Consider the following 12,250-nt stretch of genomic DNA (forward strand, 5'->3'; position numbering starts at 1 on the left):
TACCCCTCCTCCCTTCCAGTACACCAGATGGCGGGGCCGTTTCCACTCTGCCTGCCTCAGGAAGGCAACTGCTTGCTTCCACGCATTGCTTTGGCTTCTCTTTCCTCCAGTGCAGCCCATAGCAGCAGCCCAGCTCTGCCCAGGCACTCCACTTCATCTTTCCTCTTCCCAGGCAGCAGGGATGGGTCCCACTCCTGGAGCACAAAAGTGGACACTGAGGGTTATGAGCAGCCTGCAGCTGCCTCTGCAAGCGAGCAGCTCTTGTTCCCAGCAAGCAGAGGTCACTGGTGGCATTGGAGGTCCGGTTGTCTCCAGCTTTCCCAGATCTTCTTCCACTGCCATCCCGTGCTCAGCACGGTTGAGGCACAATTGTTGGGTGTTTGAATTAGCTAAGCTCCCTGCTGCCGTCTGGGGTGATGCAGGTTGTGGTCTCCTGTGACTGGGCAGGCCAGACTGTCCCTGTGCCCCCAAAAGGCAAGCTCAGGTGCACTGATGGCTTCAAGGACTGCAGCATGGGGAGAAGCACCAGCTTCTCTTCCTGCATTTCTGGGTTTCTGGGTGCAGTGAAGAGGGGAAGCAGCCTTTCACCCACCACAGCAAAGCAAGATGCCTTATACTCCCTCATTGCTTGGCCAGATGTCTTCCTAGCCTTACAGCAACTGTGTGTGCTTTTTTGGTGGTGGTACCCTGCCCTCTCTGCCTGGGGCTCTTGCTTTCCATGCAAGCACCCAGGGATGCACCCATCTCCCTTGTCCCTTCCACAACCACATGGGCTCCTTCCCTTCTCCGGGCTTCTGCCCTCGTGAAAAACACCTGAGCACAGCTCCCCTGCCCTTGTGTGCCGCCTGCGGCAGCAAGGCACAGCCTGGACAACACAAACCCCTCTGCAGGGGGCTGTGCTGTTTTGTTACTAGAGGCCCCTGACATCTCCGTAGCATCCCAGGCCCAATGAGAGGGGGCTGCTGCTCCTGTGACAGGGCTGCCATGCTGCCAGGGCACTGGGGGGAGCAGAGCATCTCTAGGGCACTTGCCCAGTTTGCTGCCTTTTCCAGCCTTGCAGAACTATTGCCCTGTTGCAAGATTGCCCCAACCCTCGGTCATCTCTCCCTTTCCTGGTCCCTCTCGTCCCCCAGATTTGTTTCACTTCCCTTTCCCAGCAATGCTGCGAGGACAGGACTGGTCCTCATCCACCGCCCAAACGCTCTTCCTCCCCCTGTGGTCAGTTAGCGCTGCTGGGGCTTATAAGCTGCCTCGAACTGCAGGTGGTGTTTCACCTGGGAGGGATCAAGACCTGCCTACCTTCTCCAGCAAGCTGCTGAGGCAGGTATCCAGTTTGGGAGGCACGAAGCAGTCAGTCCCAGGTACGAGGCAGCTGTGCAGAGCAGCACACCCGTGCTACCTGCTGGTCGTGCACGGCGCCTGGCTCCCACCTGGGTGAGATGCTGCTCACTGCTGACGGCCGGGATTTCAAACTCTGCCCGGACGCACTCCAGCCGGCCTCAGTCACCTGCCTTCCCTGCCCTCTGTTGTTTCCTTCACTTGTCTAGGAGCGGGCTTTTGCAAGCCTTCGTGCAGTCTGGTGTGTGAGCTTCTCCTTCTGCCACTCTTGCCTTCTGTAGCTTCCTGCCTCTTCTGCTTTCCATCTGCTTCTGATCCTCACTGAGAGCATCTTCCTTCTCCTTACCAGTCTCTCTCTCTCCCTTTACTCCCATTTGCTGTGTTTGGTAAAGTCAGTGTCCAGAACTGCACCGGGAGGAGCTGTTCTCTGCTGCAGAAGAGCCCTTCTGTCCCCATGCTGTTCATCAGGCTTTCAAATACAAATTGCCCCAGTGCCATCTTTGGTGACCCGCAAGGAAGGCAGGCAGACGCCCAGGAAGCTACTGGCTGCATTTTGTGCATCCGTTCGGTGCTCAGTTGGCTGGGTAAAAGTTCCCTGTGCATTTTGGTTTGTCCTTCCACTCATTTCCCTTCATCTCCCCACTTCCTTCATTTATTTATCCCCAGCCCCCTCCGCCCCACCCCAAGAAGTCGAGTGTGTAAGCACCAGCTCCACCACCATCCGGGTAAGTTGGGTGCCGCCGCCTGCCCAGAGCCGCAATGGGGTCATCACCCAGTACTCCATTGCCTACCAGGCAGTGGAAGGAGATGACAGCACCAAGCATGTGGTGGATGGCATTGGACGGGAGCACTCCAGCTGGGAGATCAAGGACCTGGAGAAATGGACCGAGTACAAGGTGTGGGTAAGGGCTCACACCGATGTGGGGCCAGGACCGGAGAGCATCCCCGTGCACGTGCGCACTGATGAGGATGGTAGGTGTTACCGAACTGCTCCCTCAGCTACCCCGGGGTGACCAGTGCTCCCCTAGATGAGTTGTTTGCAAGGAGGGGAGAGGGAGTGGGGATGCAGGCCCTGGGAGTGCTGCCTCGAGCAGGACTGGTTGCTGGCAGGAGCGGTGCTTTGGTCGGCTGCTTCAGGCAGCAGGTGAGGGCGTCACGGTGCTTCGGCTTTCCGGTGTTGTATGGTGGTGAGTTCCCTTTTCCTGAAGGCAACGTGGGCTCTGCCAGCCAAAGGCTTCTCACATTGCGAGACCGGGGCTTAAAGTTTACTTGTTGACCTGAAATCCAGCAAACTAAGAAGGAGAAATGAAATCCATTTGAAAATTGTAGATATCGCAGGAAAGCTGCTTCCCGCCCCGGCTTCCAGGCAAGCCACAGCTTATATAAATCTGCTCTTCCGCTCAAGAGTCAGAATATCGCACGTACAGAGCACTTTACTGGAAACGACAGCTTTAAAGAGAAATTGCTTTGTATTAGCAGGGCTGTCAGTTATGTCATCATGACTTAAGCCATTTCCTTTGCAAGTGCCAGAGCTCAGGGTGACAGTAGGAACTTCCATGGCTTCGTGCTGACCCCAGAAGCTGCAGATTTAATGGGAGGAGAAAGAGACGCACCATCCGGGCAAAGAAAGGATGATCTCTGCATTGCCCAGGCAGTAGCAAATTGAAACCAGACGTGTTACGGTTCCCCTAAATGGACTGCCGCTGTCCCGCTCATCTCGGTGGCTCTGGAAGCGGTGTCCGGGAATGCTCGCTGACGGCATGCCTGGGCTGGCAAACACATCTGTGTGTCTCCTGCTGCCTGTATTGTTTGCTTCAGTTCTCCTTCTGCAGACTTGTAGCCCAGGGGAAGCTGCTACCCCAGAAATGTCGCAGCGTGCTCTCTCAGTTTTTGGGCACTGGGGTTGGACGTTCCAGCTCAGCTGTCAGGAGTGATTTCACATCTCTCCGACACGCTGATGCTCAATAGATAGCCACGCTAAAGGAATGAGAAATGCTAAACTGCCGTCTGAAAACAAATTGAACTTTCCCTCTTGGGTCTGGGATGCAGCATACGCCTCCCATAACAGGGTAACTTCCCCTCCTGCAGTAGGATGGTGTGCCCTGAAACGCTGGGCTGCTCACACGCACAACTTTGCGTGTCCCCACAATGTCCCTGGACTGTGTCCCGCCACGGCCTCTCACCTTCTCTTGGCAGCAGAGCTTGACACACAGCTTCCCTGTGGTTCTCAGGGAGGATCTTGCTTTTTGCTTGGACTCCTGGCTGTGTTTGGGGGCAGGTACCTTGCGAGGACAGGAAAACCCTGCGACTTGTCCAAGGTCACTGCGCTAAGTGAGCTGGATTACAGCGTAGGCTGCTCCAGCCAGGAGGTGGTAACTACTCAAGCACAGCCCCCTCCATTCCCATATCTTGGGCTAGCCTCATAGCACTAAAATGCTCCATTCCTCCTTTCTCTATTTTATTTAATTACGTACAATTAAGAAGGACATCTGGGGAAAATAATGAATTGCCCTGCGGCTTAAAAACTGCGCGTACCTGCTGGGTAGCTGTTTCTTCCCCATCTAGTTGGTCGAAATAGCAGCATTCATTATGTCTGCTTGTCAGCTATCCATCCCTAATTATCTAATACTGATTGTTTCTTGCTGTGTTGAGAATTGGGGCGTAGGGGGTTCCAAACCCCTGGATTTTCCTGGGCACTGGAAGGTGGAAGGAGACACGCAGCAGAGGTGCGAGGATGGAGCCCAGGTCCCTCGCTGGGGTGCTGGGCACTCCCCTAGCAGCCGTACCCTCTGCAGGGAGCGCACACCTCCGCTCCCAGCTGCTTCGGGAGGCGGGAGCTCTCAGGAGCAGCCAAGAGGCTAATTTTTTGGCATTGACATTTTTGTCACAGTCGATGCAAGAGCAAAAAGTAATAAGGAGGTAATTTTTCCAAATGGTAAATACGGTATAAATATATTTTTAAACGGGCCTCACCTTGCAAGAAAATTGATATTTTCTGGGCAGTGTAATTTTTCATTTTATTATCAAAAAGCATTCAGCTAGCCGTGCATGAAATACAGTCCCTAGAGCTGTCACAATCCCCAGAGGCCCCTTTATCTGTCTGAGTTCAGTGACTGCTGTCTCTGAGCTCTGGGTTATTGTTTTAGGATGGTGCTTTTCCCCCTCATTAACCTCTTGCTGTCGCAGGGGATGAGCGTGCACACGCTCTGGCTGGTGGCAGGTACCAGGGCTCCCCGCGAGGCAGGCTCAGCACCCAGTCGTGCTACCTGGGGCTGCTGGACTGCGTTTAGATGTACGCAAGGGGATCTGAGAGGAGGAGGTGTGCAGTGACAGGCAGGATGCAAAAAGGGCTTCCAAACCCCTGCCTCCGCTGCAGGGCACCCTGAGCTGCAAGTGGTTACCATACTCTTTATATTCCTGTATTGCTCTTTGCTTCTGGCCACTGCTGGGGGACAAGAAATGAATCTGATCCGGCACAGCTGCTCTTACAGGGGCACTAGTGCATATCGCAGCCCTGCTGTTTCCCACTGAGAGCAGCAGAAGCACTGGGATAGGGTCAGGGTTATGGCCACATTGGAAAACCTCAGTACGACCTCCCGGGCAGGTGCAGGGGACTTGTGCCAGCAGGGTCATCCTTGCAATGAGGCGGAGGGAAGGTAGCGAAGGAGTAAGAGCTGGCTGACAGCGGTTGCGTGGTGCCTGCTAAGTGTCCGTCCCGTGTGTGTTACAGTGCCCAGTGCCCCACCGCGAAAGGTGGAGGTAGAGTCTGTGAATTCGACCGCCATCCGGGTGAGCTGGAAGCTGCCCATCTCCAACAAGCAGCACGGGCAGATCCGGGGGTACCAGGTCACGTACGTGAAGCTGGAAAACAACGAGCCCCGAGGGCAGCCGGTGATCAAGGACGTCATGCTGTCGGAGGCACAGGTATGGCACGGGGACCGCAGGCTGGTGGGCATGGCACCTTCCCTCTCTGCGGAGGGCTGGGCTGGCTGGGTCCAAGCATTTCTCGGCTGCCCCTTGCGGCTCTGCAGCGTGGGACACAGCCCTGCCTGAGCAGGGTGAACAGTTTATCCACAGACCGTGGCTTGCAAACTGGTAAAAAGTTTTATCAGGAAAAAGCTGCCGTAGGAAAGATGATGTATCGGATGATGCTCCTCTCTTCCCCCTTCTCCCACGTGTACCTCTCTCTGCCTGCCTCATCCTGTGCAGACTCGAGCTGGAGCAATTTGTGTGTTGCTGGTCAGGTTATAACCCTTTGGAGAGCTGTAAATAAGCCTCGAGTCTGCTGCTTTCGTTCTGCTGACTGCGTGCAGAGCAAAGCCCGTCTCTGGGCAGAGCCCGTAGGGTGCTGCCTGTCCATGGGACGCGTGGGGTAGTTGGGCACCCTTGGGTGGGGACAGCTGCCAGGCTGGGCAGCCCTGGCATGGCTGAGCAGAGCCTCCCTTCCCTCCTGCTGGTGCAAGGCAGGGACTTGACCTTGCATTGCTTCTTGAAACCAAACTGAAGAGAAGCCACCTGAGTCTGGGAAGGGCTGGAAGAAAAAGTGGTGAGGTGCAGGCCCACATCACCTGTAGACAACTTCACCTTCTGCCATCCCGATACCACATTCTGCTCGTATTTATGCAGTCTCCTGGGTACCTCACTGGCAGTTAGCCAAGGCCCCATTCCCACCCAGAGCTACAGGCATGGTTATGGGCTCTGTTCAGCCTCCAAAAAAGGTACTAGCCTCTTTCCTGGGGTCCCAGCAAGTTTTTGGTGCCCTGTGATGATACACAACTCCTCTTTGGAGCAAGGGTCCTTCGTCGTGGATGACCCGTGCTGTTCTCAACAAAGATAATCGTATAAATGAAGTACAGGATCTGCTGCTGTTGGAAGCGACGAGTAATCGATTCAGAGCTGGCTTGCTTGAATGATGCCCAATATAAATACTGGAGAGCTGCAACGATTAATTGATGTATCTCCTGAACGCAGCTGTGAATCATTTATACGTTTGTCTGTGGGGAGTGCAGTGCACAGAGGCGGCTTTGCTCCCCATTCATACTGTGAAGGGTAAAACTCGGTAATAATGTGGAAGGGGAAAACTTTAAAGAGCAAATGTTGTAAGGGTCCTCACAGTGTTATCCGGGGCACATCTCTGTTTGTTTCAGATGTTGCTTTATTTTAATCATTAGAAAAGCTATTTGCTGCCCTTTGCTTATTCCAGGAGGATATAATCTTCCATGTTGTTTGAAGAATTGGTGCTTTGTTGTTCAGCTGGAGTTTGGAGTTAATGGGTTGGTCTCAAGCGTAGGTGGGTAAAGCTGGCAGTGTTCTTGTTGGTGTTTTCACATAGTTTATGCTTGCCCGGCCAGTTCTGCTTTCATTCCTTACTCATATACATTTTGGAGAGAGGAAGGAACCCCATACTAATGTGCAGAGCCACTAACGTACCAGAGCCAGGAACTTTCCAAGGACTGCTGGATTTTGCATGACTTTGAATGTGTGCAGTTGTCATCGAGGAGGCGAGTTGCTTAAAGTTTCCTGTCCTGTCAAACCACTTACCAGTCTTTCATATTTGGTGAATTTATGTGGGAAAGTCCTTGATTGCTGCAATATTTATTTGCTGGCATGCATTGTGCTGAGTTCATCTGCTGAAATTCCTGAATGGAAGTGAAGGCCATGAGACAGTTGCACAGAAGTGACTGCTGTGAAGGAGTCACGTCACTCGTGGGATAAACTAATGATGACCCTGCAGGGAAGAGGTTTCACTGGCTTGGCAGAAGAGCTCTTTATTTCCTGAAAGAGTGAGGAGCCAGGCATGACCTGTGCTTGTGATGAAATGCATCTGCTCCAGAAGTTGAAGAACCCTCTGAGAGCTGCCATCTTTTAGTACAGCAGCACGTGTCTTTGCCAACGGCCAGAGGTATTTTCAATGGAAGAAAACAAAGATTGACTGGTACACCTGTCCCTGAAGGTCATGGGATGTAGATGGAGTCCTGTTCAGTACTCATAAACATTCATAACATTTAAATTGATGTACAAGTTGACAATTAAACTGAAAATCTGGGGTCAGAGCAGAAATTCTCAGGACATGTAGGCAGAACCCCTCCTCCTGCCCAGGCAGGCTGTCTGCTGATTCTGAGTAGGTATGTGTACCACATAATCTGCTTCCTGCAGATGGTACGAAGACACTGGTATTAAAGCTGACTCATGATTTTTGATGATTGAAGATGAGAAATAGAGAGAGAGTAAACGAAGATGAAAGGAAGAAGAAAAAGGGAATGGAGATGTTAGCTATGCAGATAATACAGATTCTGTTTTCAAAACGATTGGAGCAGAAAGGATTCAACCATCAGCAGCGAAGTGGGGGCCCTGGTGCTGGAGAGATCAGATTTATTTTGCAGCCTCCTGCCTAGGGAGAATAATCAGCTGTCTGGAAGGTCCTGTGATGGAGCTGAGGCTTTTCACTCCTCTCTATGGCTGTGACTGATGACCTCCATCAGGCTTCTTTGTGCCTTCAAGTCTGAGCTCTCACTCCTACGGACAGACTCATGGACCAGCAAAAGTGGCTGTTTCCTGGGGAGAAGCACCCAGTGACAGCGAGTATCCCACCCACACCACCTCCTGCAGCCCCTGCCATGGTGGCTCAGCCAGGTCCCACGACAGGCAATGGCAGAAGGTTCGTTTCTGTGCCCTGGGTCTCCTTCACGTCTCGTCTTGCCACTGGGGGTGCAGGTTCCTGGCTGTGATCATCCTGGCACAGAGAGCGCCTCTGAAAGGAGCAGGGGCACCAGTGGGGGGTCTTGACTGAGCCCTGCCACTCTTGTTTGCACCCTCCAAGACAAGCAGCTGGACCTGGTGTGAATCTAGGTGTTTGATCGTTGTGTCCTGCTCCCAGCCTGCTTGTCCTCATCCCAGACTGGAACATCTTTGGGGCGTGCTTTCTCCCCTACCCTCGACTTTGTGGCATTTGCTGCTTCTGCTGGGAGCTGGCTGGATACAGCTGGAGGTCTGGTTTTGTGGAGAGACTCCTGCCACCTCCTCCTCCTGCTCTGCAGAGTCATAGCAGGGGAGATGTATGCAGCCCACAAGAAGGACTGCAGGCTTATGGGAAGACTGTGTGGTCTTCGCAGGTGGCACTTCTCCATCCAGCATGGAGACTGAATGCACGTCCCACCAGAAGAGCAGGAAGAGGTAACGGCAAGCACTTCAAGCTGCTGGAATGAGATCAAAGAAGATGGGAAGCAGAGACTCCTGTTCTCCCTGGGCAGTGCCCACCCGAGGCGTAACAGAGAGGAATTTACAGCCTCCCCCTTTTGCTGGGTGCTAGTCAGGGATCCTTATCTGGATCTACTTGGAACAACTCCTCCTGCTTGCGCGCACCTAGGTGCGGAGGTGAGATTGCTTCGTGAGTGGAGCAAAACTGAACGGCACAATCCAGAAGGCTTTGCAGTAATGGACAAAGAAGTTCTGGAGCCCACAGACTTCTTATCCAACAGGCTCAGCGCCCTGAGCATGCATCTGGAGTTGCACTGTTGCACCACGGTCGCTGAAGCAGAGAGAAGGATCTGCAGGAAACCCCCAATATCCGCTTCCCTTAGCTGGGGCTGGAGTCTGTCTTTTGTAAGAGCCATGGTCAGGGAAAACAGCCGTTCCCTGGTGAGACATGACTGTACTGTGTGGTGTTGAAGTGTAAAATGAAACGTTAAGGCATTGCAGCTGCCATAAATACAGACTGTTAGCTTTAGCACTTCCCTGAGCCATCCTGCCTCATGCGCACAGCACTGTCTGAATTCTTTTTATGACAGCTCCTGGGCCTTTCAGATCAATTTGTCTTACTGACCAATCTTAAGCATTTAAGAAGCAATTGAGCAAGTTTAGGAAGGAAATGTTTTGATCCGCAGATGATATTTTCATAATGAAACTGAATTTATATCAGGCTATTTATGCAGGCCTGGCTTTTCACTGTTACTCCTCCAACACAGACCTCAAGGTGTTTCTTTGCACTCTGATCTGATACAAGATTAAAGGCCACTGAAACATGGGAGCAAACAGAGTCTGAACGTTAAACATTGGCCTAATATCCTAGTGGATGATAATCCCCCCGCTCTGGTGTGAGAGCTGCAAGATGCGGTGGCCTTGCTCTTCCTTGCAGTGGGGCATCAGCGTCTGCTCCTGGAGCTGCACGTGGACAGCACTGGGACAGCTCGGGGTGCTACCACCCACATGGCCGCCATCCACCAGGAACAGTGTTGGAGCAGCAGTGTGCTTCTGGGAGAAAGAGCTGCAAGGCCTCACGTCCCTCCTGTAGCAAGATTTTTGTCAGGCTTTAGATCAGCAGGGCAGAGCACGTGGCTGTTGGCCGTGGTGTGGGATGGCCGGTGCAGGTAGGACATCAGCAGTGGCTTGGGTTCAGCTGAGCACACAACACTGGAAATAACACCAAGGTGCTAAAAAGGGGACCTTTGGGGACAACAGTGGTTAGTCAGGGCTTTGACTTTTGACTTTATAGGAAGTCTTTAGGGACAGCTTGACCTCTTTGCTGAAATTAAATTTTAAGATGGCTTAGCGGGACAATTCTGTTGCAGTCTTATGGCATGAAATAAGTGAACTGTAATAAAATCTTAGAGGAGCATTTCTCCCATAGCTGCTTCTTTGTGAATTCAGAAAATAAAATAGCAAATATTTTGAAGGCATACCATATATTTTACTTCTGAGGAGAGTTCTCTACCACTGTGATAAGCTCCAGCCTTTGAAAGCCACCTCAAATAGCCTGAGTACAAAAGACAACTTGTAGCTTTAATACCATTTAGTACTTCCGCAGCATCAGCAGGTTCCCAGGCACTTCACCAGCATTAGCTGGGCTTCCCGGTGTCCTGAGAAAGTCAGGATCTGAGCGCCATTTCACAGCTGGCGGTTCAGGCTCAGTGCAGGGCTTGCCAAGGCTCACGCTGTGAGTCAGGGGCAATAATACCTATCTTCCACTTTCATCTCCGTGCTTGAACCCATCGACCGGTGCTTCCTCCAGGCAGATTGAGTAACCTGAGATGTAACGCATCACCTTGGCTGAGAGAGCTCTCTGTGATCTCTGCAAACCTCCCTTTGGTGCATCAACCACAAAGAACCATGCTGCTGGCATGCCTCTTAGTTTTGATGCCTTATAACCCCCAATCCCATCAGAAACCTGCATGGTCTCTCTCCAGAGCCATAACTGAGCTGCCATGGCTGAGATCCCATGTGATCTTTTACTGGGTAATGTTTTGTGTAGAAGTCTTACCTGCAGGGCTACTCTTGCCAAATGAGTGTTTGCCGTTTGCTGCTGTGGTGCTGTGTAATTGGGAGCGAGGAGCTGTCCCCTTGGTACAGGCACCAGTTGTAGCCTTGCTCCAAGCCATGCGGCACTGTTGGAGAGGAACAGCTTAGTGTGGAGCTCTGGGTAAGACCTCAGCCTCACTCTGTTTCCAAAAGATGACCCTTCTCAGTTTTCTGAGGTCCCCAGAGCACTTTCTTGAAGGTCTGTAAAGGTCATCTTGGTACATCCCAGCAGACAGTCCCTGACGGGATTTGTGTGTTGAAGTCTTCAGTTCTCAACAAGAGATGGTGGCTGGAGGATCACTGGGACAGGAACTGGGGATCAGCCCACAAAACTGTGAGTGCTGCCACTTGTGGGGCAACCCTGATCCCCAGAGTCATGTCCTTTCTTTCTCCTGCTGGTGGAAGAGGCAGAAACGTGCAAACAAGGTCAGAAAGGGAAACAACTGCAAAGTTAGGAAGTGGTGATCTCTCCATCGATACGGGAAGGAAGCTCCTTGCCCCCATTTGTGTGAATGATCTCAGACCTGCCGCACAGGCTAGCAGCATGTAGAAAATTGCTCTGTCCCATTTCTTCCCTTGGCACAGCCTGTGCCGAGTGACCCTCTGCGTATAAGTGTTATAATCCCCCGCCCCCAGTCCTGCTAACCCCTGCTGTTGTCATCGTCGTTGTCATCCCCTTCCTACACGTTGCCCCTTAAAATTCTGTGTCTCCATTTTTCTCTCCTCCTTCCTTTCTCCCCCATCAGTGGAGAGCTGAGGACTCCGTCGACCATGTAAGTACCACTTGTGTGTATTCCAGGTTCGAAAAGAGGGGTTTGGTAAATCGATTTGTGAATTTTGTAGACACAGTGCTGTCAAAACATCCCTTTCACTCCCTTAATGAGGCTGGAGAGTTACATTGTGAAACCTTCCACAACCAGCAAATCCAGAGAAAATTGGCATTTAGATTGCTACTAAATGCAGAAAAGCAATTGACATTTCCCATAATCTGTATTTCCAGCTTGTTGCAGTGCAGTTTTAGGCAGGCTCAAGTGATCGACTCAGGAGGTGCATCCGACTTTCTGCAGCAGTTGGCCCACCAAGTTACACAGTAAAATTAGATATGTAATCTTTAAAGCACATTGATTGTAGTCATGAAAAATAACCTACACTCTCAACCATGACCTTTTGGCTGAAACACAGATTGTAATAAGAAAACAATCACATTTAAACAGTTAAATCCAATTTTTCCCACATAATTTTGAAATACAAAATTGGAGGAACAAACTCGGAAATGACCTTTTTAGAGTCAGCAATTCAATTACGTGCCCTACTGTGAGCTTCCCCGGCACGAAGCATTTCTCCTCCTGCTTTACAGGGGAGAGTCGCACTTGGAGTGGCTTTGTCATGCCAGCACTGTGTTTACACGATGCGATCAGACCTTCTTTCATCCATCCCTCGTCTCTCTTCCCCTCCTCCCAGCTCGCTTGCTTTGCTCCCGGTGGCATGCTTTTGCGTGTGAATTCCTCTTTGCATGGATTTGGGAGGAGCGAATTCTCTTGGGATGTTCAGAGTCTGCAGGTTTTGTGTGAGTGCTTCCCCCGCGGGCCCGTTGGCACCGATCGGGCTGGGTGTCCAC

The 12,250-nt window shown here is 51.8% G+C and overlaps 1 protein-coding gene across 1 annotated transcript in view; it reads left to right on the forward strand.

The window, feature by feature from the left end:
* The window catches only part of PTPRF (protein tyrosine phosphatase receptor type F), a 371,540-nt gene that overhangs the window by 309,444 nt on the left and 49,846 nt on the right, over window positions 1-12,250 (forward strand). Inside the window, exons 12-14 of the mRNA XM_050712309.1 lie at window positions 2,005-2,310; window positions 5,069-5,262; window positions 11,379-11,405. Coding sequence (XP_050568266.1) covers window positions 2,005-2,310; window positions 5,069-5,262; window positions 11,379-11,405 — 527 coding nt within the window. The remainder of the gene's footprint in view (window positions 1-2,004; window positions 2,311-5,068; window positions 5,263-11,378; window positions 11,406-12,250) is intronic.

Source organism: Cygnus atratus, chromosome 8 (assembly GCF_013377495.2).
Source record: "Cygnus atratus isolate AKBS03 ecotype Queensland, Australia chromosome 8, CAtr_DNAZoo_HiC_assembly, whole genome shotgun sequence".
Classification (NCBI taxonomy): domain Eukaryota; kingdom Metazoa; phylum Chordata; class Aves; order Anseriformes; family Anatidae; genus Cygnus; species Cygnus atratus.